The 27,945-nt window shown below is 35.2% G+C and overlaps 1 protein-coding gene across 1 annotated transcript; it reads left to right on the top strand.

The window, feature by feature from the left end:
• Positions 1-147: 147 nt before the first annotated feature.
• LOC149847318 (ubiquitin-like domain-containing CTD phosphatase) lies at positions 148-23,088 on the top strand. Its single transcript, XM_089998377.1, has 6 exons — positions 148-461; positions 5,485-5,629; positions 22,080-22,194; positions 22,277-22,340; positions 22,437-22,602; positions 22,686-23,088. Exons 1-6 carry the CDS (start codon positions 202-204, stop codon positions 22,926-22,928), a joined length of 993 nt encoding a protein of 330 aa, XP_089854503.1. The 5' UTR covers positions 148-201; the 3' UTR covers positions 22,929-23,088.
• The last annotated feature ends 4,857 nt before the right edge of the window (positions 23,089-27,945 follow it).

Genomic DNA, 27,945 nt, shown 5'->3' with positions numbered 1-27,945 from the left:
AGGTCCCGTCTATGGTATTTCGGATGCCGTTCATTTCATGGATGAACGGCATTAGAGCGTGCTCTGACGTGATACGTACTCTTTGTAATTTACCGAAGAACTTGGGGAGCAGTGAAAAGGGTGGGCGTGGTCTTTGGAGAGAGAGAGAGAGAGAGAGAGAGAGAGAGAGAGAGGAACCAGCAGAGTAGGAGGAGGACAACAATGGCGTCTTGCACGGGCGGTGCGGAAGAGAGTTGGGAGGAGATGACGTTGTGCGTGAAGTGGAACGGAAAGGAGTACACGGTGAGGGTGTGCGTCGACGACACCGTTGGCGAGTTGAAGCGCCGCATCTGCGAGGCCACCAACGTCCTCCCCAAACGCCAGAAGATCCTCTACCCAAAACTCGGCCCCAAGCTCTCCAACGACGCCACCATTCTCTCCACCCTTCAACTCAAACCCACCTTCAAGATGACCATGATCGGGTGAGCCTCTCTCTCTCTCTCGGGCGTGTTCACATTTAAAGCATTTGGTAAGCGGGATTCTATCAGTGTTATTGGTTGGTTGGTGGGTTTCATGGTGTTTGTTCTTAGTTTTTGTGCAATTGTGATGTAGCCAGATCTGAAGCATTTGGTTGGTTGGGTTGGATCAGTGTTATTGGTTGGTAAGTTGCGTGGTGTTTGTTATTAGTTTTTGTGTCAATTGTGCTGTAGTGAGACTAAGCTTAACTACCCATTTTTCTTTTCACTTTTCAGGGATACCCATGTTCTGTTCGTAGTGTTTTGTTTTTAATGCCCTGTTCATTCTTATTAAGGAGAAAAACTTTTTGGGACAATATGGTATCTGCATAAAAATCTTTCAATTTTTGATACACTTGTCGCCATCTCTCATGTATCGATCTTGGCAGATTACAGTACCACACCATCTATCTGTCAGTTCGTTTAGGACTTGTGATCGTTTCTATTGTGACTACTTGATTGTGGTCATGAATATGTTCCTTATACCCTTTTCAGCTTGTATTTGGAACTTGTAAGCTCTTCATTGGTACGGATCACGGATTCTCTTCCATTAGGGCTGCAGACATCCACAATATGTCATTATCTATATCTAGTTATTTATAAAAAAAACGATTCCAGCAATATCAGTATTCATATAGTACACCCATGTCGAGGTGTATCGTATGATGCAGCCCTATGTCGTGTGATACAAACGATACAGGGTGTCTTGTACCATAACATATCATACAATACTTACAAGACTGATTTATACTTTCAAATGGTGCCAAAATCTATAACACAACATTTATTCTATCATCACTTTATCCTTCTTTGGTCTTTATGGGCTGCATGACATGTAGCAAATTCTCTATTTAAGAATTTTCACACATGAAAGCATTGAAATGTGAACTTAGTGACCAATTTCTAATTCCAAGAGTTGATCTGTTAAAGTACCTGATATCCAATCATCATGAGGTTATATGAGTTCAGTGTCTTGTATGACCTCAAAAGTCTAAAAGGACAAGCTGCAGTTGACTTTTTGGCTGAACATCTATTCCAGGCAACTTTACTACTGAAATCTCTTAGGATAAGTAGGAATCACAATTCCAAGTCATGACCCTGTTTGGATGTTAGAATTTTCTGTAAAATCATAGTGATATAAGTATGGCACTGTTTAGATGTAAGATTTCTTTTGCAAATTTTGAGATGATATGAGTATATTTTGCTATTGCTTTATAAGTTCTTTTAGATGAAAAAATCAATGATTTCCTAGGTTTGTATTGTGTGATACAGTATGCATAAATTACTGCACAAGCTTGGCCAAAGTAAGCTTATTAAGATGTTTTTTGAATATTTTGTGCTTGTAAAAAAGATTTTCTAATAGAATGATATAGTTCTTGATAGTGCACTTTTTTTTCAAAGATTTCTACTTATCTCCAATAACTTTTTAATATTTCATATGATTTCACATATCACTTCCGATTCTCTTCTCCAATCCTCTAAAAATTTGGAATCACTGTTTCCGAATTCGATTTCCCATACTGCTCCCCGTATTTGATTCCCGTTCTGGCAACTATAGTTTGACCTACATTGATGATTGTCATTTAATCCCTGTGATATCTTTTTCATGACTGAGCATCTAGGAATGGTAAACCTGGCGTATTTGTCATGTATGTTACCACTGACAATTCCATGATAAGCACGTGTTTAGTCTCCTTATTATATTCCAACAATGAGGCTAAAACTCTATGGTCTTTTAGTTATCAATTATGTAGCTCATGGAAGCAGAAAGACTTGAGATCTTTGGTGAATCATAATTTGTAACAAGAATAAGCTTTATAAATTTCACTTAACCTGCTATTAGTTGCAAGTGAAGGAACCATGACAACCTCAGACAAGGTCAGACTCACATTTTAATGTTTCTCCCATACTATGGAGTGTTTCGTCTTTCAGGTTAATCATGTTCCTAGACCTTTTTTAACTCTTCTGTGCTATCAGTAAGGAGCTTTGTGCTTATCATGTGAGTGATAACCATGCTGTGGTTTTATCTACTTGTCCGCTTGGGATGCCATGCATCATTAATAGCTGCTCTTTTCATTTAGATCATTAGTTATACTTGATAAATAGAAATGATTTTCTCCTGCTAGTTTTATTTGGATAGGCTTTCTAATTCTTGATTTTCCTGATCATTAGCATTCATTGAATAATGAGCTGGAGTGCCAAAATGTGGAAATTTTTTGAGTGGCAGCTGAAGTGTTGCAAGCATTAGTGGCACGGTGGCAAGTCTCAAAGAGTGGAAAGTGCGAAGGGTGATTGGAAGTATGAAATGTGACAATAGTGCTGAAAATGTTTCAAGTGCCAAATAGTGGCAAAAAGCATGTATGCACTAACAAATGAAAAAGGTGACAACTGACAAGTGTTAAGAAGACTGTCAAGTGCAAAGAGTGGAGAGTCAAGAGCAGAAAGGAAGTATAATAATCAAAGTGTAAGTATTTGGCGTTTAGAACATAGAGTCAGGAAGAAGATTTAGTCTTAGAGACACAAATACCTTCCTGTGAAGGGGAAACTTAGCCTAGTTAGGCTTGTATGAGGAAGCATTCACTGTTACCTGATATCTTTGTGCAGAATTCTCAAAAAAATTTAATTAAGACATGTAAGTGTAAGAAAGTATGCGGAAAGGTATAACAAGAATGCTTAATGCATTAACACGGTCCAATGATTGGACAAACCCAAACCCACAATGGGGAATATAGAAATAGTCCACTAAGGGACAACACAAGAAGCCTTCAAAGAGGCAACACATAACAATATATGAACTTTATTGAATGAGGGCTTGAAAAGCCATAACTTACATGGGGGGATACCCCTCTATTTATACACAAAGAAGTGAGAGAAAGAGTGAGAGAGAGAGGACATTGGGAGGCCCAAAAGGGGACTCGTTGGGCCCCCAACGGTCACATTTGTGACCGTTGGGGGTCCAACGACTCCTTTGGTTGGGACCCCCAATGCAATGCATTAAATGCATTTTACAATAAATGAAAAATAGAAAAAGAAAATGTAGAAAAAGAAAATGTAAAATAAAATACATGTAAAAAGATGTAAAAAGACTAAAATGTCCCTAATGGGCAGAATTACAAAAATACCCTTTATCGGGTATGATATATATATATATATATATATACATATATTTTAACAGTAAGGTCATTTAAATCCTTGTAAAATGGAAAAAGAAGGCTGAAAGGTATGCCCATAATCTCTTTGAGGCAAGTCAAATTACCTGGAAGGTTTTGGGTGCTGGACGTGCGAAAGTCTAACAAATAAACCTTTCTTGTCTAAATGATGGTGAATCTTCTACCTTGAAGATGGCTGGTGTGTTTGTTTCTCAAGGGCAAAGTATGATCTGGGAAGAGCTCATACAATTGGGATCAACAAAATTTTCTGTCTGAAAGTTATCTTTATGAAAGACCCCTGGATAGGGCTGAAACCCCTTTCAAGAATATTCTGTTCTCTTTTTGCCATTATAAGGGATAATGACTGATGGATGGCTGAATTCTGCTTGAAGGTTGGAGTTTTAAAAACTGTTTGAAGGAAACCTTCAGGGATGGAACTTAATGATTGGTTACAACCTTTTGGGGCTATTGGCTGTTGATGCAGTTGAAGCCAAATGGGTCCTAAGAGTGTATCTTCAGTCGAACCATGACGTAGATTTCTCTTGGATCCTAACTTACCTTTATCCTAAGAAAAATCTTTTGGGGAAAGGTTCCAATCCCTAGAGCCAAGGTTTTCTCCTAGATAGTGTAGTTGGATAGACCACTAATAGAGCTGAACTTGGCTACTTGGTGTATGATGTGTTGTAAGAAAGAAGATTTGACTTCACATTTTGTTGCATTTATTTTCTTCCAGAAACTGAGTAGTTTGGCTCGGCTGAGCTGGATGGAGTTTTAGAGGGTTCATTTTATGCTTCATTCAGGCACAAAGCAATAAGGAGATTGTGCTTATTTCTCAGTTCGTAGTTTAGCTGGCTAGAGTATAATGACAAATTTTCATGGGAAATTCATTAGGATCCTTGCTCTATCCCAGATAATTCTAGCTGGCACTCTGTTATATGCACATCATTGCTAGCTGGGTACAAAGTAAGCCTGGATAAGGGTATCAAGAATCAGAGCTCTTGAGAGGATCAGTATTTTTTCCCTTTAGCTTGTTCTGCTTTGATGATTCATTATCACCTACTGTTGTTTTCCTTTTATATTTACACTAATTTATTTTCCTCCCAAAGAAAATCATAGCTTTCAACTTTTAAATTTAACCAGATAGAGCTGCAGATATGCTTATATATGAGCCTGCATTTTTTTTTGGTTGCATGTGAAGCGGTGCCATGTTGATTTGGTACCATTACATGATGACTCAAATTCATACAGAAAAGTTGAGGCGAGTGTTTTAGGGTTTCAGAACTAGCCCAATGCAGAAACAAAACATGGATTTGAAGATGTTTAATAACAGATGAAATATGAATTTACCTGTCATGAACTTAACACCTGTTTGATTTGGAATATTCATGTAAGAAATCATATGCTTATAAAAGAAGGTTGATGATGTACCTATTGGGGAGGATGAATAACAATGATGGAGAAGTTAACAGGATAATAATATTAGAATGAATGAAAGAGTTGCCTCAAGCTCATAGTGATGTCAAGACCTGCTAGTATGCGATGAAATGCATGGATTAACCATAAATTGAATGGGAGAAACAGATTTGCAGTAGCACAGAGGGATTTGGCAGATATAATTTCCAGAAGCCCATAAACAAATAAATGAATATTGAATACACATTATGAGGTCTGTGTGTGCGGGTGCGTACCTGTTAAATGCATGGAAATTTATGTCATATGGCCTTTGGAGATGGGCCAAATGGTATTTCTCATGTTGTTGGATGCATAGCTGTTTGTTGTTTGTATTCCATTGAATTTGGATATGAACTTTCAACTTGCAGAGCCTAACATTGGTTTTCCAGTACTGTGGAAGATGAAATTATCGTTGACCAAGTTGATGACCCAGAAATCATTGATGATTTTGAACTCGTTCAAGATGATGTAATCGACATTAAAGACAAAGAAATCAACAAGCAGAAACTGAGGCGACGAATTAGTCAATACAAGGTTCTTTTCAATATCTATTATCTTCTTTACATTTCGTATTATCTGCCAACTTGGTGTGTGGATATTATGCTATTTTCTCCTATTGAGAAAAATATTATGTTATTTGAAGTTCCTTTCTAAAGATAATGCAGTTTAAGTTTAGGCTGATCATATTTTTTGAATGTCAAATTTGCAGATATTGATGGATTTGTCTTGGTAGCCATTTGTAGTTTGTAAAAATAATTTTCCACCCTTGGCTGCTTTCAATTGTTTGTCTCATGCAGCTATTGAAGAAGCTGAAGCTTGTGTGAAATCTGTTAGAAAGTGACTTGGAATACATTGGGTTCAATAATGAACCCATACTTATGCACGTGGAGTGCAAATATACCCATTAAAGGAAAACAACATAAGCACATAATGTGCTAACACATAAAACCCATAAAAAGGGAAAAATATGACATAAAGTCATAAGTTGCATATCATTGAAGAATAATGGAGAAGGGGTAAAAACCCCATTACAATGGAGTATAAGCTCCCTCAAGAATTAGAAAATACAAAGGGGGAGACCCCTATTTATAACACAAGAAAGGAGCCACTTAGGGGGCTCCCAAAGGAGTCGTTGGGAGCCACCCTAGGTTGCGCAAACCACGAAAAAAAAGGAAAAAATAAAAAATAAAATAAAAGATAAAATTACAAACATATTCCAAATGGAATATGCGTAAAACTGGAAATGTCTAAACTACCCCTATGCCTATAAATAGAGAAATATATATTTTATATATATAATTAGGATAATACATATGCATATATACCATATATGAATATGTATTATACTTTATATATATAAAATATATATAATATTACAAATGTTGAATGATACATTTTAACACCCCCCCTCAAGCTTTGCGTGGGGGAACGAAAAGGTTGAAGATGGCAAGAAGAAGAATCTCAAAGCTTCAAGAGCCTTCAGAACGAATGCCATTGTAAATATCTTCCTCCCATGTCTTTATCGATGAGCACCTTCTATCCAAGGGACTTCCTTTTCTCTTATCTTCAAGATCCTGAGAAAAGAAAACAACAAAGAAACAAGTAAAACAAATCTTTGTACTTTTATTCAAATGGAACATTTCTAACTAGCACAGGTTAGAAGAGATGCAAATTATGCAAAAATGACACCAAAGTTTCAAAATCATATATCATGTTTAAAACAAAATGAGCGGAAGCAAATTATGCAGAAATAAATTGCAAGAATGCATAATGCATTCATAAGGTCCAACGTTGGACAAATATAACCCCATAATGGGGAATAACAAAATGGTCCACTAAGGGACACCACAATAAGCCTACGAAGAAGCATGATATACATAAACATTATTGAATGAGGGCCCAAAAAGGTCATAAAGAGCATATGCATATACTTATCATGAAATGAATTAATACTCAAAGAACTCATTAATGAACATGCTTCAAACATGTAATGAAGTGTCAAACAAGAGAAACAAAGTCTCCAAGCATACTTTAGGCAAAATAAACCCAAGAGTTCACAAGGTTTTAAAATCATTTATGAAAGACATACTTAATACACATTTTGCATATAAGGGTGGCAAAAACCATAAGCACTTAATATATAGATTAAATGCTAAGAAATCAACTTGATATGCATATCAAAAATATGATTTGCTTGAAAAACACAAGTCATGAATGAAATTTTGCCAATTTCAACAATAGTTTATCCATTACAAACATCTTCCTCATTAGTCCTCCAAAACCCATAAATCAAGTGTATAAGCTACTAGATCAAGAATATAAAGTCATTAAAGGCCAAGGACACACACAAAGGTGTGTAAAAGAACCTCTTGTCTACATATAATAATACTTGAAATAAGTGCATCTACGACAAGAACAAGAGAATACATGCCAACATGGACTAAAAAGTATCTCTTGTCTACGTAAAAAATACACTTAAAACCAAGTATGTTCAGCTACTAGAACAAGAGTAATAAGCCAACCATGGGCTAAAACATAATACATCTCTTGTCTACATATGATAGCACTTGAAATGAATGAAATAAGTCAACCATGGGCATACATCTTAAGCGACTAGAACAAGGACACAAACGCCAACATAGGCTAAAAATCACACACCATGGTGTGAATCAACGTGCCTTGTCTACATATAAAAACACTCAAGACAAGTGTGTTCAGCTACTAGACCAAGAGAGCAAAAGCCAACAAAGGGCTAAAAATACACGAAGGTGTAATAAAATTCTTGTCTACATATGATGACACTTAGATAATGGGCATAAAAGGAAAAGACTTTTGAGGCAATAAACTTGTAATGAAAATAAACCTCGAATAAAACAATACTCCTTTTAAAATGAATTCTCATAACAATAACATGCATGTAAAAAATATCTTCAACAAGATACTATAATCGATAAAGTAAAATTCTTGAGAACAAATGTGTGAACATACACACACCAAGAACACTTAGAATACTTGTGCAAAATCACAAGAACACATGTGCACAACGAGCACAACATACAGAATCACAAATGTGCAAATGCACTCATAAGATTCATAAACAAATAAAAGGTTGGGCTATAATCCCAAAACATCTTGATTTTAAATGTACCTTAAAACATTTAAGGTTTCAAATACCATATGTCCATCACATTTACTTAGAAGCATCCATAATATCAATGGCACAAGAACAAACTAGTGACACACTCATATATCAAATCATTCTAGAGTCCCAAGGTGCCCATAACTCACCTCAACCACCATCTATAATATGGTAAGTGGACAATCTAAAAAGACATAACAACGAGTGTCACACTCATAATTAGAGATCATATACCAAATCATTCTAGAGTCCCAAGGTGCCCATAACTCACCTCAACCACGGCAATTTGGACAATCTAAAATGATATAACACGAGGTGCCCATAACTCACCTCAACAAACATCTCTAATAAAACAATAATAAGGCCAAAACAATGATGCATTAAATAACATGTGATGGACAAACATAAATGCCACAAAAGGGCAATAAACACATAAGGAATCATTTTCCAAATAAAAATTTTTTACAAAGAGGACCGATTAACAAATTGAATCAAAGGTCCAATATAATCCATCAAAACAATTTTGCATAACCACGAATTATGCTTAATCTTCAAAAGAAGTCTTGTACACCAAAAAAGGCTTACTATGCAACATAACATGAAATATTAAGCAACATCATGTGTATGAACCGATTTGGAACAAACAAGCCTTAACTATGAAAGACATAAGGTGCAATTAAACGGTGAAGTTGGTGAAGTTCAAAAATAACAAACTTAGGCCAATATAGGCATTCATAAAGATGGTGAATTTCGAAAAACTTATGAAATCTACTATTTCAACTTAAAAATGATAAACAATCATGAAATCTTCATAAAAGAGTATATACTCACAAGAAGATTATAAGGACCGAAAGGCTCCTTAAGGAGAGTTTGAACAAACAAACATATACAACTCCCAAAGAAGGAGAAAACTCCATTAAAGTGGAAGAAATCCCAACAAAATAGATTCATTAACAAAACCTTATGATAAATAAGATTGTACTATGGCTTAAATAAAAAGTAAACATTTATTGAGGAAAAATTTAACACTCTTAAGTTTTATCGAAAAACATGACTTAATAGATTATTACCTACTCCTAATGAAATAAGTACACAATAAACATTAGTGAAGACCATAACTTTTGTAATGAAATATGCGGAAAAGCAAAAGAGTGCATTAAGCACTTACAACATTCACTAATGAACAAACAAAAGGGCAAACACCAAAACCCACAAGAGACAATCACAACATAAAAATATAAATGTCTCTTATTGAAAAGAGAGAGAACTCTCTAAATGTTGAAAACATCCTTAAGAGTGTAAAGATGGAAAGAAAATCACCATATTCCATAAGACCATTTTAAAACTTAATTCAACCGGTATTAAAAAAAAACTTTCTTAATTAAATGTTGCTCATATAAAACGGACACATAATATGGAATTTTTCATATATGCCAAACATTTTTCAAAAAACTATATTTCACAAGCATTTTAATCTTAACATACCTTTCTTTAAAGACTAAACATTCATATAAAGGTATTTTCATAAACAAGGTTAGGTTTAAAATGTAAATTCAAAGTTCCAACGGTCATAAATTTTTACCGACCCATTAAAGCAAGTTTTGAGCAATCATATATCTAATTTTTCGCCAAACAAGTTATCATTTAAAGTTTTTCAAAGAAAAACATACGAAAACGATTCAATGGAGTAGCAAGAAACTCAAAAAAGACATAATGACAAAAATCACACATAAAGAAAAGAACATATTCCATTCTTCATACAATACTCAAAGAAATAGAATGCATACCGAATAACTATAAGAAAGACAATAGAGAGAAATGAATACTTCACCATTTTTCTTTAACAAATTCTTGAATACCACGCTTCCCGATGCACCAAAGAGCAACTCGATCTCAACCTGGCTCTGATACCATGTTAGAAAGTGACTTGGAATACATTGGGTTCAATAATGAACCCATACTTATGCACGTGGAGTGCAAATATACCCATTAAAGGAAAACAACATAAGCACATAATGTGCTAACACATAAAACCCATAAAAAGGGAAAAATATGACATAAAGTCATAAGTTGCATATCATTGAAGAATAATGGAGAAGGGGTAAAAACCCCATTACAATGGAGCATAAGCTCCCTCAAGAATTAGAAAATACAAAGGGGGAGACCCCTATTTATAACACAAGAAAGGAGCCACTTAGGGGGCTCCCAAAGGAGTCATTGGGAGCCACCCTAGGTTGCGCAAACCACGAAAAAAAAGGAAAAAATAAAAAATAAAATAAAAGATAAAATTACAAACATATTCCAAATGGAATATGCGTAAAACTGGAAATGTCTAAACTACCCCTATGCCTATAAATAGAGAAATATATATTTTATATATATAATTAGGATAATACATATGCATATATACCATATATGAATATGTATTATACTTTATATATATAAAATATATATAATATTACAAATGTTGAATGATACATTTTAACAATCTTCTGCTTGTTACCCATTCCTTTTATTTCCACAAATTTTAATTAATCATATTTGCAATAATTATCTCTTTTGCTAGCTCAAATCATGTCATACCCAGCAAATTCTACATCTTGGGCATGTATATGCTTAAACGGGTAAACATGATCAAAGGACAACTTGCCAAAGGACATCTTGGGCATGTATGTAGTTTACTGCTGCTTAGATAATAATGGCTATAACATTTAGCTGAGTTCCATTCAAGGTAACCAGTTTAGGATCACAAATTTTCATAAATATTCAATGCTTAAAAATTGTATGTTTAGGATCACAAATTTTCAAAAATATTCAATGCTTAAAAATTGTATATTTTTCTCAGAAAAACATCATTCAGGTGTATTTCTAGCAAATCAACCATGTCTAACACATTAAAAATCTTATGTTTTCATCAGAAAAACATCATTCAGATGTCTATTCCTAGCAAATCAACCATGTCAAACACATCTACAGGGTCAAATTTGTGAAAGAAGTTTTGGAAATACCCAGTTTTCATGGTTACTTCACATATTCGTATCACTCCATATATAAGATGTCCAAACCTAAGAACCTACATGCCTGGAATGATGTTACACTCCAGTGTTTGTCTGCTCTGGCCTGATCTAGAACTCTGAACGTCCCTCCAAATCATTGCTCACCTAGCGATCTTTTACTACCAATTGTTCTTACCAGCAGCGAAACATTGGGTGGCTTAAACTTTCTGGAGTGCATGCATGCCTCTTTTAGAATCAGAAACTGTACCCTGTAGATATTGCACATTTTCAGTGGCACTTCTGCATATCAACTTCATCTTGGAACCTGGTCCTTTGGTTTTTATGAGCCTATGCGACAACGTCTTATCACTCTCACACTTTCTTTCATGCTGCAGTGTTTTTAATTTTCTCCATTTTAACAAATTTCTTTTCTTGTCTTCCATAAAAAAAAGTAGAGAACACACATATTTGTATATGTATTGAAGCCTTGAGTAGTAAAAAAAAGTTGGATGCTGTATTTCCGTTATTGGATTTCATATTCGAATGAACCTTGTAATTGTAAGAAAGTAGGTATTTTAGCTATGGGCCTAGCAAAAGAAAAATTGGGATAGATTCCTATAGGATCCCCCCCCTTAAAAATCAGACGTGAAGGTTTTCTCTCATCCAGCTCAAGTAGTTATACCAAATATAAGGGGGTTCTAACTTCCAAATTTTGCTCTAAAAAAACCCCACAAGGATCTACTCCTTACTCAAGTTCCAAGTGAGGACCAACCCTTATTGATTTCATTCTTCCCTCTACTTCCTCAACTAGCCAGTCAGTTACAACATAAATGTTAAATTATTTAGTCTACTTCCCTTCGAATGATGAATCCCCTTAAGAAGGAATACATTGAAACTCACAAAGGATTTGCTTGTCTATATATTGTTCCATTCGATCCTTTAGGTCCCTACTTTACCTCGACGATTATGCCATGTTCTTCCTTGAAGCATATATGCGATGTATGTGTGCATGAATAATGTCTCCAAATAAACAGCTCTTTCTGCTTTTGCATTTGCATTTAGATCCTCAAATATGTCCAAGTAACCCTTCATATCCTTGTTATGCTCAATGAGATTAGTGTCAAATCTAATGATATAATGTGGAAAATGGCTACAACATTAATATGTTGATGAAATTGATCAATTTATCTGTTATCAATCACCTTCCGGACTTATTCATGATGACATTCTTGACCCTTATTATTTCTAAGTTGTATTTTGTTTTGTCCATGTCATCATATAAGTAGAGCTAACGGGATAATTTTTTTAATATGTTCATTAGTGACACTATTATCTTCGAGAATATGTTGCATTCTTGCCAATCATGTGCACAAACCAACATAGCCACCGATATCGCTGATATTTTGAAAGCTATGTAACACAGACTCTTCTAACAGGGCACCACACCCGCACCCAAGCTGGTGTGACACTTGGACACAACTTCCTTTGTGTTAGGTGAAGTCAACCACACTGAGGTCCATTTCTATCCAAAAGTAGATTCAGTTAACCCTAATTAAGTCCATTTTTATCTATATTATATATATATAAATACATAAATGCACACACATACACATAATGTTAAAACTGTTAAAAATTATATATATATATATATATATATATATATATATATATATATATCCTCCTTGCACCCCTTCACCCAAGGATTTTAAAGTGCCGCATCGCCGCATCCGCATCCGCATCCGCACCCGCACCTATGTGACATAGTTTGAAAGTGTCATGATATTATTGGTATTTTAAGGTCAACCGATATTTTCCCAATATTATCACCATGGTTGGCATTCTTGGGACTCGGTATCATATAAGACTCATGCAACTTGGCAACTGGTATGGGTCAAGGTTTTTTATTTAATTTATTAAAAATGTATAATATATATTTTTATAGTACAAGAAATTTTAAATTAATATATGGGTGTGATTTATTACATATAATAGTAGACATAACCTAAAAAAATTATCGTGACAAATATTGGCAATATTTTCAAAATATCACAGAAAAAATAATAATACATTAGTTCATTATTTTAAATTGTACAATGACACAATATTTGCCAAATATCATGATATATTTGACAAAATATAAATTTACTTAAGATATTTATGTTCTACATTTACAAAAATATCATGATATATTGATATTTACTTTAGATATTTTGTAAGTCTAAATTTACAAAATATAAAATTGCCAAATATCATGATATATTGACAAAAAGTAAGCAAGACTCGGTCGAGTTAAGCCTGAGTAAAAAAATTGACTCGGCCGAGTTTGGTCCAACCTAGTCATACGCTTTTCTAACTTGGTTAGGGCCCGATCCGAGCCAACTCGGGCGAGTCACAAGTTGACTCGCCGAGTTTTCCAAACATGATTATCACAATATTTAAAAAAATTTATATATTTTAAGTATTCTTTTCTTTTATATGTGAAAAACTTTGTAATTGTTTCTTTACATTTTTGCGACAAAACCTATTATTTCTTATCTTTTTTTATTATTCTTTATATTTTTCAAATTTTAAAACTTTCAATATTTTCTTAAGAAAAACAACTCTTTGAAAAAAAACTGAGACTATGCAAACCAACTATACTATCTTGCCTTGCTCTCTTTCCCTCATAAAGAAAAGCATGCCATTCGTTTGATGCAAATTGCAAACATTTGCTTTATGCCATTTTGATGTAAAACAAAGTTTTGCACCATCATGATACTTGCTGCAAATTTTTTTAGTGCATGATGTACCAACTTTGTGCCATTTGAGAATTTTGTCATCAAAACCAGCACTCAATTGTACAATGCCCTAATAACAGCAGCTTGGTCTTGAAAGACTCCTTAAATATACTACACATTGCTTTACTATAACTGTACTCAAGGTTTGACTTCTAATTGCACGGTAAGAAGGTACTTCATGATTGGGCTTAACAGCACCAATCATTTCTTGGAATTTGGAAAAACTGTCATGTTAAATGATATACAATTTTAGAAAAAGAAACACCATCTGTTATCTATATATCTTCAATCATAGGCTTAGAAGTGATGGTATGATGAGTATGAAGCTAAAACCTTGGGGTAGTTTTAGACAAGAAATAATTAGCAACTCCTTGCTTAGTATATTCTTTCCATATTGCCTCTTCTCTTCATACTACAAAGCATGCATATTTTCCCATTTTATTATAAATGGTCACACTCTTGCTTATTTTCATCTAACCCCCTTTTAGCAGGGCTAGTATAATTATCCCTACCACTTTCAATGGATTCTTCAACTTCATTACAACTGTTTCCGATATTTAGGACATATTTCATTGCACTAGTTTCTATTTCCTTTTGTTTACTATTTTTTTAGATTTAAGTTATTTATTTTCCATTATATAACTTTTGAGTCTCTAGAGATGCACAAAGACCACATTATATTTTGTACAAGGCAATTGGTGTTTTAATTTGACTTAACTCACACACACACACACACACACACACACACACACACACACACACACACACACACATATATATATATATATATATATGGTGAATTTGTGCCATGATACCTTATGGTGGTACAAACTCTTTGTATGAATCTAGCCACCAAATGGTAAATCTAACCATACAGATGTGTTTAGCATGGCTTATTTAATATGTTATAAGGTTATATCATGTCTAATACGCCATCAGATTCATTTTTGAGATGGAGAAATATCCATGGTTCACAATTCATGAAAATAAGGGTGGTTTAGAAATGGTATAAAACATTCTATTTAAGTCAACCTTTAACACATAAAAATAGTAAATAGGACATGCTAAACATCATCCAAAGGTTAGATTTTGCTTTTGGAGCTTAGATCTATGTAAATCAAGTGTGTACCACAGTACCACCGTAGAAGCACTTCTATATATATATATATATATATATATATATATAGGGAAACTGAAATATGTTTACCAACCAAATATGTTTGCTGGTATGAATCGAGATTTTCATAGTTTTTTTTGCAAATCTAAACCTGCAGCTGCATTCGGCATTGTCCATTTGCTAGGAATCGATTGTTGGATCATCGTAATCGGATCAAGAAATGCGATTTTTTATGCTTGAATATTTATGAAAATTCTAAGTCGTTGATTTTCAACCCTTAAAAGATCCTTCTTATACATCATAATTCAATGATCCAAGAGCCTATTTCTATAAAACCAAGTGTCTAGATCACATCTGTATGGTAAAATAAAAAAAAGTAAAAAAATCTATGAAACTCTTGGTTCATACCAGTAAACATATTTTAGTTGTCCTTATATAGGAAATCATAGATCATCCTGCCCCAAAATAGTAAATAGGACATGCTAAACATCATTCAAAGGTTAGATTTTGCTTTTGGAGCTCAGATCTATCTAAATCAAGTGTGTACCACCATAAATTATGGTGGTACTATATATATTTTGGACATGCCACATCATTAATTAGTAATTGCATGCAATCTCCAAAACATTCCCAATTGTTTCAAATTTTCTACTTTTTTGCTTATAAATAACCAAATCTGTCGCTCTACTACTTTTTTACTTGAATTTCTTTGTTTCAAGTACCACCGTAGAAACACTATATATATATATATATCTTAGACATGCCAGATTATGAATTAGTAACTGCATGCAATCTCCGAAAAAGTCCCAATTGTTTTGAACTTTCTACTTTTTTGCCTATAAATAACCAAATCTATATCTCTACTGTTTTTTTACTTGAATTTCTTTCGTCCAAAACCATGGAACTGAAAGAACTCACTCAAAACGTCTTTTAAAAGATTATGTTGTACGATTGGATCAAATAAACCCTTATGAAATGAATACTCTGCTACTTGCGAACTGTTGGGTACTGTCTTATTCAATGTTTGTTCAATTGCTCTTTTACCCGTGAATGCAATGTAAGCATTGAGTTCAACAATAATGTTATCTCCCAACCAGTTGTGGGGGATGTAAGGACTAATACATAGAATAAATTTTTATTTGATTGATATATTTTAGCCATTTGCATCAAGCTCAAATTTCCTTCTTGCATGTGCATTCCTCCATAAGCACACACCGTAATAATTGGGAGAGATAGGATCCCATACTACCCCCATGAATTCTTGTGAGTATTTCGCGGAGTTTCAAAAATTCTGCTTCCACGATAAATTCTCCTGTTTGTGCCTCATAAAAAGAACTAGCAGGTTGTTGGATCATAACCCTGATTATAGTATGTCATAATGAACAGTTCCTCTATCTCACAAAATGGGACAAAAGAATAAATTACAATAAAAAAGATAGAAAACCGTACAAACAGTTTTTGTGCATTGCATATGGGTCTGCAATAGAATCTACTATTCTCTTACATCAAAGAAAGAGATAAATAGATCTATCAGATCCAGATTGTTGGATAATCCATTTACCACCGTTCTCCTCATAGAAAAAAAATACTATGATGGTTCAGTTGCTTTAGATAATATATTTATCTCATCTCTCTTCTATGATTCAACAATCCCAAAGTTTCTTTTTGGTCTGATTAGTGGGGAGATAATCTACTTTCATTAAGTAATTTATTAGATAACTGAAATAAGAGGATCTTTAGTACTATTTGCAATTCCGAAGAACTATTTGGAGGAGCCGTTGAGTAGCTTGAAAAAGCATGGGCTCACTTACCAAAAGTGGAAAGGCAAGCAGAGTTTCGAGTGAATGGATACTCTAAGATAGAACAAGAAAATGTGACTTTGATTATTGTCGCTTATTAGAATATGAAACAATTATGAAATAAAAAAAACCATTCATTTTGAACAACAAAGCGCAATTAATCAGGTCCAACAAAGAATTTTCCAACAAGCCTTACGAGGGGCTCTAGGAACTTTGAATAATTGTTTGAACAAGTTACATTTATGCACCATCGGTGCTAATATTGGCATACTCAATGCCATGAAAGAAATAACCGATTAGTCCTTTAACTATATGTATTATTTTTTTCCTTTTTTGCTTCTTAGAAAGAATTAAGAGATACTAATGGATACTAATGATAACCATTAGAGCCGAAGAAATTAGTAATATTATCTGCAAACAAATTGAGCAATATAATAGAGAAGTAAAGATTGTGAACACTGATATCATACATCAAGTGGGCGAAGACATTGCTCGTATTCATGGTCTTGATGAAGTAATGGCGGGTGAATTAGTAGATTTTGAAGAGGGTACAATAGGTATTGCTTTGAATTTGGAATCAAATAATGTTGGTGTTGTATTAATGGGTGATATCTTGATGATACAAGAGGGTAGTTTTGTAAAAGCAATATGACGAATTGCTCAGGTATCAATGAGCAAGGTTTATTTGGGTCATGTTATAAATGTCCTAGCTAAACCTATTGATGGGAGGGGTAAAATTTTAGCTTCTGAATATCAGTTAATCGAGTCTCCTGCTTTGGGTATTATTTCGAGAAGTTTTGTATATGAGCTTCTTCAAACGAGGCTTATTGCTATTGATTCGATGATCCCTATAGGACATGGTCAACAAGAATTAATTATTGGGGACAAACAGCCAGTAAAACAACAATAGCTACAAATACTATTCGTAATAAAAAATGTCAAAATGTAGTATGCTTTTATGTAGCTATTGGTCAAAAAGCATCTTTTATGGCTCTCATAGATTTAGAAACCAAAAAAGGAAACAAAAAATCTATTATTCTTTATTCCTTGCATACAAGATTATGTCTTGGGTCATTAAACAAAGAATATCACCACTGTGTAAACGAACAATTTAAGAAAACAAAGCTTGTTTTTTAATGAATAAGCAATGATAAACACATCTAACGATTTAGATTGAGCATAAAGCACATAAAATATGATTTTTGGAGGGTCTTAATGAAAAAGGGGCAGGATGATCCCCACTCTCTCTCTCTCTCTCTCTCTCTCTATATATATATATATATATATATATATATATATATATTGTCATGAAAGGGCACAAAACGTGAGACACACAAAACAAAAAAATAACAACATAGATGAAATCCAAATGCATTATAAAAATGCATTTGGCTAGATACAAGATGCCATTCAAATACACGAGAAGAAACAAAATATAAAAAATAAATATTTTATTGATGTGAAATAAACACAAAAATATACAAGAGAAACCTCACTACAAACACACTTATAAACACACTTAAACTATCCATCACTCTCTCACCTTTACAAAGCACACACACCAATATATATATATAAGAGAGGAAGAGGGAGAAAAGGAGGGACTATCCCAATGGCTAGTTGGGAGAGGTCCAACAGCTAGATTGGTCACATATTTTGACAAAAAAAAATTAAGGAACAAAAAAACAAATATTAAAAAAATGACTAAGAAATAAATAAAGTAAAATTTCTATTCTACCCCTAATGGTATACATTAAGTATACTCAATCTATACAATACCTAGGCTAATGACTAAAATTCGATGGGTATATCTTTGTATATCAAAGATATACCTAGAATACAAAAGGAAATTCAAAAGATATACAAAGGGAAAAAGGATATACCAATTACACCTAGGTATACTTTGGCATGAAAATACTTACCCAACAATATATATATATATATATATATATATATATAATATATATATATATATATAAACCTTACAGATGGAAAACGTATCAACCCTACCCACTAAGAATTTTTTCAGTGTTTTTTTCAAAATTCTGACCTCATAGATGTGTTCAACATGATTGATTTACTAGATATCGACACTTGGATCATACATTTTGGATATAAAAAATGATATTTGAAGCCTAAAAAGTTTATGAAAATTGTAGACCGTTGATTTTTTGAACCTTATAAAAACCTATCTATGCATCGGAATCAAATGATCCAAGTGTCAATTTCTAGTAAATCAATCATGCTGAACACATCTGTAACTGTAAGGTCAGACCTTCGAAAAAACACCAAAAATTGATGGTCCCAAGCAATCGGGTACCATCTGGTAGGGACGCAGTTGGGTAGCTTCCCACTACCCTATATATATATATATTAGAGTCACCGATATCGCCGATATATTAAAAATATCGCAATATTGTCAGCTATTTCAAGGTAGCCGTTATTATTGAGAATATATCGCGATATTTTCAATATATTGCCAAATTATATCTTGCAATAATATCGTGATAAATATCGCTACAGAAAACTGCGTCTATTTTCAGATTTTGCTTTTTAAAAAAAGCTCCAAATTTATTAAAGATAAATATTTGGAAAAATCACTATAATTATTAAAAAAAAAGGCTACCTTGGCCTCAAAATTTGGTTTGATTTGGTTAAAAAACCAAATCAAATCGATGAGTTTTGCACATTTCATGATTTTTTTTAAAAGATCTTGTTCTCAAAAAATGAGTTATGACTTTTTTTTGGAGTTGTTTACGTTTTACTTGTTAGTCATTTCATGTTTACTTCTAAGTTCTAAATTGTTCTCTTTTTTCTATTGTTAGATGTATGCTATAATTATTTGTTATGTTGTTAGTTGTTACTTGTTAGTTACGTAGTTACTAATTTATTGTTTGTTAGTTGTTAGCTGCTAACTTAGTTGCTCATTTATTAATTTATCTTGTCTATTTGAAGGTTTTTATCTTAGTTTTTTTTTTATTTTTTTCTGTATTTTTACTTATTTTTTAGAATTTGTATTTAAATTTTTATATATTGCCAGAGACATTCCTGAAATTTATCAACTTTTGAAAATCTCTCTGAGAAATACCCTCGCTGAGAAATTACCTTTAACAATACAAGTGACTATATATATATATATTATGGAGGCATATGGTTTTTATTGATTTGGTGAAGACATACGATAGAGTACCTAGAGATGTTCTCTGGTGGACAATGATGAAGAAAGGTGTTTCTCTCAAGTACATTAGTATAATTAAAGATATGTACGAAGGAGTAGTAACCAATGTCCGAACATGTGGAGGGGTGACAACCAATTTTCCTATAACGGTTGGGTTACATCAAGGATCTGCATTAAGCCCTTTCCTATTTGCTATAGTGATGGATGAGCTTACGAGATCAATTCAAGAAAATGTGCCGTGGTGTATGTTGTTTGCTGATATTGTTTTGATTGATGAGTTTAGAGCTGGGGTTAATGCTAAGTTAGAATTATGGAGACATACATTGGAAGCAAGAGGTTTTAAGTTGAGTAAGAGTAAGACAAAATACATGGAATGTTTGTTTAGTAAGCAACGAAGTAGTGATGGGAGTGTAGTGAAGCTTGGTTTGCAAGAAATACCGGTGGATGATTGTTTCAAATATTTGAGATCTATCATTCAAAAGTATGGAGAAATTGATGGAGATGTAAATCATAGGATAAAGGTTGGGTGGATGAAATGGAAAAGTGCAACTGGAGTGTTGTGCGATCATAGAATGCCATTGCGGTTGAAGGAAAAGTTTTATAGGACGACTATTAGGCCTACTTTACTATATGGCACGGAATGTTGGGCTGCCAAGAGATATCATATTCAAAAAATGAGTGTAGCTGAGATGCGTATGCTTAGATGGATGTGTGAAAATACAATAAAAGATAAGATTCAAAACGAGGAGATACGTAAGAAGGTAGGCGTTGCATCCATTGAAAATAAGATGAGAGAGAATCGTTTACGGTGGTTTGGACATATTCGGCGAAGGCCTAATGATGCTCCAGTTAGAAGGATGGAGAAATGGGAAAATATATTAGTTAAAAGAGGTCGGGGTAGGCCTAAGAAGACTTGGATGAAGATGATAGGAAATGATATGAATGCTTTGAACCTTACCGAGGACATGTCATTGGATAGAAATGATTGAAGGAGAAGGATTCATGTGGAAGACCCAGAATGATTTTCTTTTTTGGTTCATATCGGCGACCCCAATTGTTTTGGGATGAAGGCGTAGTTGTTGTTGTTGTTGTTGTATATATATTATGGAGGGGTCCAATAAAACCCGGATTCTGGTAGATGTACCAACACGATGTAAACCTTTTGGTTGCTACTGGCTCATCTGAATAAAATTCCATTTTGGATCATTGGACAAGTGTAACATGAGATTTTTAGCTAAAAAATGGGAAAAATCTAGTGAAAGGTTTCAATCATTTCGATACCTTTGCTCCTGTAGCGAGGATCACTTTTATACAGATTTTAGGTAGAAGTGAAGAGTCACTCATTCTATAGTGAGTAGTGGCATTTACGAAGTCAGTCAAGCTCTAAGGGGCAATCATCTGTCATAGAGATAGATGCGCCTTCAGCTTGGGAATGCGGACGCAGTAAAAGCAGTGAGTCGACCCTTGAGTGATGGCTTGAATTATGGTCGACTTGCTTTCTTGTGTGAAATAGGTGGAACTCTTAGATGGAAATTCAAGTCCGGGTTATCAAGGAGAGGAGGCAAACACTAACGAGTCCAATTCACTGAAAAGAGAATTAGCATATTATTAAGTAGGTTTTCCATGAGTGACAAGATACAATCCCAGCTTTCCATCTCTCTTTGTATATATATACCTGAAAAATAAAAAAAGAAACTTTGGCTCTGCCACTGTTCCTCCATGTTTCTATGTACAAAAGTTGCTTGTTTGGGTATTGTGCTTGCAACCTTGCCTGCATTTGTTTCACTTATTTTTGTTCTTACATTTGCATCATATAAATCACATATATGCAACTTGCTTTGTATTCAACTTAGTCATGTTCAAAGATTGTAAGTGTACAAAATATAAAACATGAAAAGATTGAGTAGAATTTGATTGTGCTGCAATCTAGTTCCCATCTTGCTAAGATGAAACAGGATCATTGATTTGGGTAAAGCAGATTGAACTTCTTAATCCATGTCGTGAAGGGAAGAAGCTGCTTGTTTTGGATATTGACTACACCTTGTTTGATCACCGCTCCACAGCAGAGAATCCCCTAGAGTTGATGAGGCCTTGTTAGTATCATTTCCAGTTTCTCCTGTTTCCCTCTGTAGTTTCCTCCACTTTTATGTCATTCCTATCCTTTTCCTTTGTCAGATCTCCATGAATTCTTGTCTGCTGTTTACTCTGAGTATGACATCATCATATGGTCTGCAACTAGGTAAAGTAATCTTTTCTTGTCAATTAGTTTTCCTTTTACAATGTGTTTATAGCAACAATAGGTTTTGCTCCTGAAATTCTTATCCGCCTTTTTCAGTATGAGGTGGGTTGAGCTCAAGATGGGTCAGCTTGGTGTGCTTAATAATCCAAACTACAAAATCACAGCACTTCTTGATCACTTGGCGATGATTACCGTGCTGTCTGATTCACATGGTATCTTTGACTGCAAGCCCCTTGGGCTGATATGGGCTCTCTTTCCAGAGGTACTCTTATGTAAGATTGTTTCTGTTATACCCTAACTTGCACATGGTCATTTTTATCTACTGACAAACTGTATTTCTTGCAGTATTACAATTCGAAAAACACCATAATGTTTGATGATCTCAGGAGAAATTTCGTTATGAATCCACAAAATGGACTTGTGATTAAGCCTTTCAGGAAAGCACATCTAAACCGTAAGAGTGACAATGAGCTAGTGAGGCTTACCCAGTATCTTCTTGGCATAGCAGACCTTGAAGATTTGAGCCAACTTGGTCATGGTAAGTGGGAATCTTTCACAGAGAACTCCAAAAGACAAAGACATGGTTGAGCAGCATATCAGAATGAGCTGGGTAAAGAAGAAAATAATAATGCATGGATGATTAGTGCAGCCACTTATTGATAGTATGTAATCTAAATACTTATTTGGGTGATTAATTCAAAATTGTATACAACTTTGTACTGTTACAGTTAAGTAGTGAGTTTTTTGATATGCTTACCATCATTCAACCTCTATCAAAAGTAGAAAAAAGGAGGTCACTACTTCCCCTAGACTGGGTGGAAGGAACAGAGGCAATTATATGAGTAATGGTTGCTAGTGGGAAATTATCTAATTATTAGCTACCGTCATTGATACTGTATTATCTATCGAGTCCCATTTATTTTTCAACAAATTTTCAAATGTATTGTGGATCAAGTCCTAAGGATATGATCTGCAGATTTTATCTATAAAATACATGTTTTCATTGGGGGATTGTGGTAAGTGTTTTTTTGAGGAGCTTCAAAAATCAATGATCTGCAATGCAACAAAATGTAACAATAAAAAAAGGTTTTACACTGAAGCAACTTGGTCCAAAGAGAATTTCTTAAATGGACCACACCGAAGGGGTTTATAGTCAGATCAAGCAGATTAGGTTCGCCCAGATGATTTTATGTTAGATAGTAATAGTTGTATGTGTTTTCACCTTGCCAATAGTGCATTTGGATGGTGCTAGCCTGAGCACTAGATACTATGAACTTTGGTGCCTGCTTAGTAGTAGAGAGACGTTCTAGAAACTTCTAAGTTTATTAAGTTGGTTCAAAAGCAAAAACTGATATTTGAATCAGCATGATGTTTTAACAGAAAATGCTTGTATTTTGACATGATAGTATTGTACGGCTAATTTGATGTGTTTTATTAAAAACCTTACAATTTTTATATTTTTGTTTAAAATTGCAAATATTTGAGTTTAAAAAGACTTTTTTATCTTTTACATCTTATTTGTTGCAAAATAACACTTGATTTGTTAGAAAATTACAAAGGAACACAGAGATACAATGGACTCCCTCAAGTTTTAAAAACGTTGTCAGGGTTGTCTCTTAGCGCCCCTTCATTGTTTTTCAACAAATCAGGTATAGTTGAAAATGTATTTTTGTTTAGTTTCTTTGTTCTTTTATGTATTTTTTAGAATCCTTTATTTTTTGGGTCGAAACGTCATTTGAAACTTCCTATTATTTGATTGTTCCAGTTTGCAGAGCATGTTTCTATTTTGGTTTTGGAACTTATAAATGAAAATTTTAGAGGAGTTTTTGGTTTTGAATTAAATATGAAAGTTATAGGTTTGTGTTTCAGCTCTCCAAAAACTATAAAAATGTAAGTTTTTAACGTCAAATAGAAGAGATGCAGATATGAGAACAAAGACAATTTTGCAAAAAAAAGTTACATATTTGAGATGAAGTTCGCATGTGCGAAGGGTGAAAAGTTTTTTTTTTAAATTCATATATTTGTGATTTTGCACATGTAGATAATATTAAAAATTGTAAGGTTTTTAAGAAAGAACGTCAAATTAGCTGTGCGTATGATCATTTTTTGATGTTTTAAACCGTACTCGTTCATGAAATATGACATTAATTTTTTGATATCCTAAAAATTGAATCTTGTCTTGTATTGGAAATGATTAAATCTGCTCACATGGTTTATGAATCATATATTATACAAATATTTCTTGTTAGGTTCAACAATTGATGGTTAGATCTAGGTGAGCAAGGGTGTCTGCCACTGTTCCTCTCTCAAAAAGGGTTGGGGGGATGCTAGTGTATAACCACAATAGTCTCTCTCTCTAAAACGCAGTGATTTTTTTTCATTCTTTGAAATCAAGTGCTCACCATAGCATGTAAAAGGAATTTAGTATGCTATCCTTGGTTGCACGTGTCATAGGACCAAAGTGATCTTTTCCATTCATTGAACTTATCTTGTTGAAATTCTAAGTTCTATAGGAATATCATCCAGGTATAATGCATTTTTATTCTTATCCCCCATATCTAACCTTGTTGCTTCAACCTTTTTTTACCAACTCCATCAAAGATCTCTAATATAGTTTCTCTGCATATCATCTAAAGTTGGATCCAAGATGTAGGACCCTATAAAATACCAAATTTACAAATATTTTTGGGAAAAATCTATTATCCTTGTAAATGATGGTAGAAAATGGCACGACCCTCTTTACCAAATGGCTAGGCAATCATGCAAATCATTTTTCCTTAATACAGTGTGACTATTAATATATTAGCCTAATAACATTCTTAAAATCAATAACCTTAGGGGAGGATTGAACATATTCTTCTAACCACCTTTTCCATTTTTCTTTTATCTTTTATTGCTTGGTCATCTCTCAAGCATTTGTTCCACTCTAAAGAATCTTCTTGTCATTCTTTGAAATCAAGTGCTCACTATAGGTTGTAAATGGAATCCAGTATTCTATCTTTAGTTGCATGTAGGGAATAGTGATGCTAAACGGGCCAAGCTTCTCATAATCTTCTATTAAGTCTGTGCACGTGGAATATGCCATATGTTACTTTAATATGAATGATGGGTCCATATCTAGCTTTTGTGTGAGTGCCTGACGATTCTCTTCTCATGCCTCTCCTTTATTTGAGCAAAGATTTTGACGAGCAAGATTATTTCAATCATGTATTATAGCTTGAACTAAGTGCAAACTCAGCTTGACCTTGAGGAGCCGATTTGATGGCGGGACGCCCTCGTCCACCGTGATGAATGAGTGCGTCCCCGCCTGCTGTGGGCCCCACTTCCCGCAAACGCACGACGTCCCTGCGAGAATGAGACTTAACAGTCGCACCCAAGGGACACGAGCTGGTGTCCAGGATGTTGCAAGCCAGGATGGCAGTATCCTGCCATCAAACGCTGTCTGAGTGTGCTGAGCTTGAATTTGTGCAGGCCAATATATATACATAACGGGCCACCCTGTCTAGTTGAACTTGTATCCAACCCTTTCTAGAAGGATTGCTGGGACCAACCTCAATCGCATTACATTAGGTTTACTTGGTGCTACCACCGGGGGGGGGGGGGCTCCGCTTGTCTGGTAGGAGCAGCTAGTGCACAATCACCTTTTGTTGGGACGTTGCAAGTTCAAATCCCAATGGTACCCCAGCTTGCCTTTCAGAAAAAAAAAAGGTTCACTTGGTGAAGACACTACAAGAAAAACCCTTATTAGCGACGGATTTTTTTCATCGCAAATTAGCGACGGACTTAGCGAGAGAACATTATCTGTCGTCAATCTTTGAAATATTTTTGAAATTAGCGACGATATAAATTCCGTCTCAAATCCGTCTCTAATCATCGACAGATCGGCGACAAAAAATTTTCACTGCAAAACTGTAGAAAATTAGCGACGGATTTAGCGAGGAAATTTTTCTATCGCTAATCCGTCGCTAATTAGCGACGGATTAGCGACCGAAAAATCTCTCGCTAAATCAATCGCTAATTTTCGATTTAAACCGTCCCACCTAAGGCGCGAAATTTTTCCTCTCTCCCCCATTCGAAATTTAAATTGATGTTCGATTTAAACTGAGCCTCGTGCTCCCGCTGGTCGATGAAGCCGAGCCTCATGCTCGCCACAGTAAGGCTCACTGGACGATCCTGTCGGATGATGTCGACCGCCGCGACTGTCGTCGCCCAACTCCGACGCAGCAGAGGAGGGCGGAGGAATCTCGATGAAGGGCGTGCGGATCGCGTGGTGACCGTTGTACCTGGACATGCAGGCGACGTCGCCGGTGGACCCGCGGGTGCTGGACGCGATGCTGCCCTTCTTCACTGGCCGTTTCGGCAACCCCCATTCCCGCACTCACCTCTACGGCTGGGAGTCGGACGAGGCGGTCGAGCGCGTCAGGGAGCAGGTCGCTTCCACGCCACCTACCTCCCCGTCGGCTCTAACGACCTCCTCGACCTCGACCGCCTCCACGATGCCATCCGCCCCGACATCAGCCTCGTCTCCGTCATGGTCATCAACAACGAGATCGGTCCATTCCGACCTCTGCGAGACCCAATCGGAGATCTTGGGGTCGAGGGAGTACGACTTGCTGGGATCCGGTGGTGGGTCGTCCTCCTCCTCCGTCGCCACCGACGAATCGTTCCAAGTCCGGCTTATTGCTGCCGGAATACCTTCCGGCAATGAGCAAAAAAATTTTTTAATTTTTTTTTTAAAAATTTAGCGACGGATTAGTGACATATATTATTCGTCGCTAATTTAAAATAGTGACAGACTCGCGACGAATCATTTTCATCGCTAATCCATCGCAAATTAGCGACGGATAAGTTTTGTCGCTACTTAGCGTCGAAAAATTCGCGATGAAAGCTATCCGTCTCTAATCCGTCGCTAAACTGTTTAACGACGAATTAACGATGGATTAGCGACAGATTTAGGTCATCGCTAATCCACATGTTTATTGTAGTTATTACTGTTCATGCAATTAAAACTTGTGGTCAAAATTAAAACTTGTTTGCTTATACTTTAAGAGTCTGTTTGGATACCAAGGTTTTCATAGTAGGTTTTGTTTTGAAATGAAGGACCTAAGAACTTCGGTTCTCAGATCCTTGACCTCTAACCCCATTTTGTTAAGGGGTGAGATGATCAGGTTGGCGGGTTGACCCGCCCGCCTAGCCCGTTTATTAACCGGATCAGTCGGGTTGGCATACCCCTAACACGAACCCGACAAGTTTAATAAACGGGTTAGGCGGGTCGATCCGTTTATTAAACAGGTTCGTTTTTGCCCAACCTGAACCCGCCTAAGAGGCGGGTTGGCGGGTCGTATCAGGTTTTGCCACCCCCCACATGCCCCACGCCAAATCTGACCTAGAATCTGTTGCCTGGTGTTTCCAAACGCCCCTTAAAAATCTTGAGCTCATAGTTTTGGGTCACTTTTTTTTTTGGTATTTACAAGAAGAAACCACCCCAAGGATCAGATACCTAGCAGCACTGGCTTTGCCTGTCGTACTTACTATCACTGTCTTGGCAGCGTAAAACTCCGTGGGCTTTGAAAAATTGCAGGATTTGGCAACACCGTCCTCATGT

The sequence above is a fragment of the Nuphar pumila genome, chromosome 2 (genome assembly GCF_984573655.1).
Source record: "Nuphar pumila chromosome 2, dmNupPumi1.hap1.1, whole genome shotgun sequence".
In the NCBI taxonomy this organism is placed as follows: Eukaryota; Viridiplantae; Streptophyta; class Magnoliopsida; order Nymphaeales; family Nymphaeaceae; genus Nuphar; species Nuphar pumila.
Note: the sequence above shows the minus strand (reverse complement) of the source record. Positions and strands in the feature narration are given on the sequence as shown.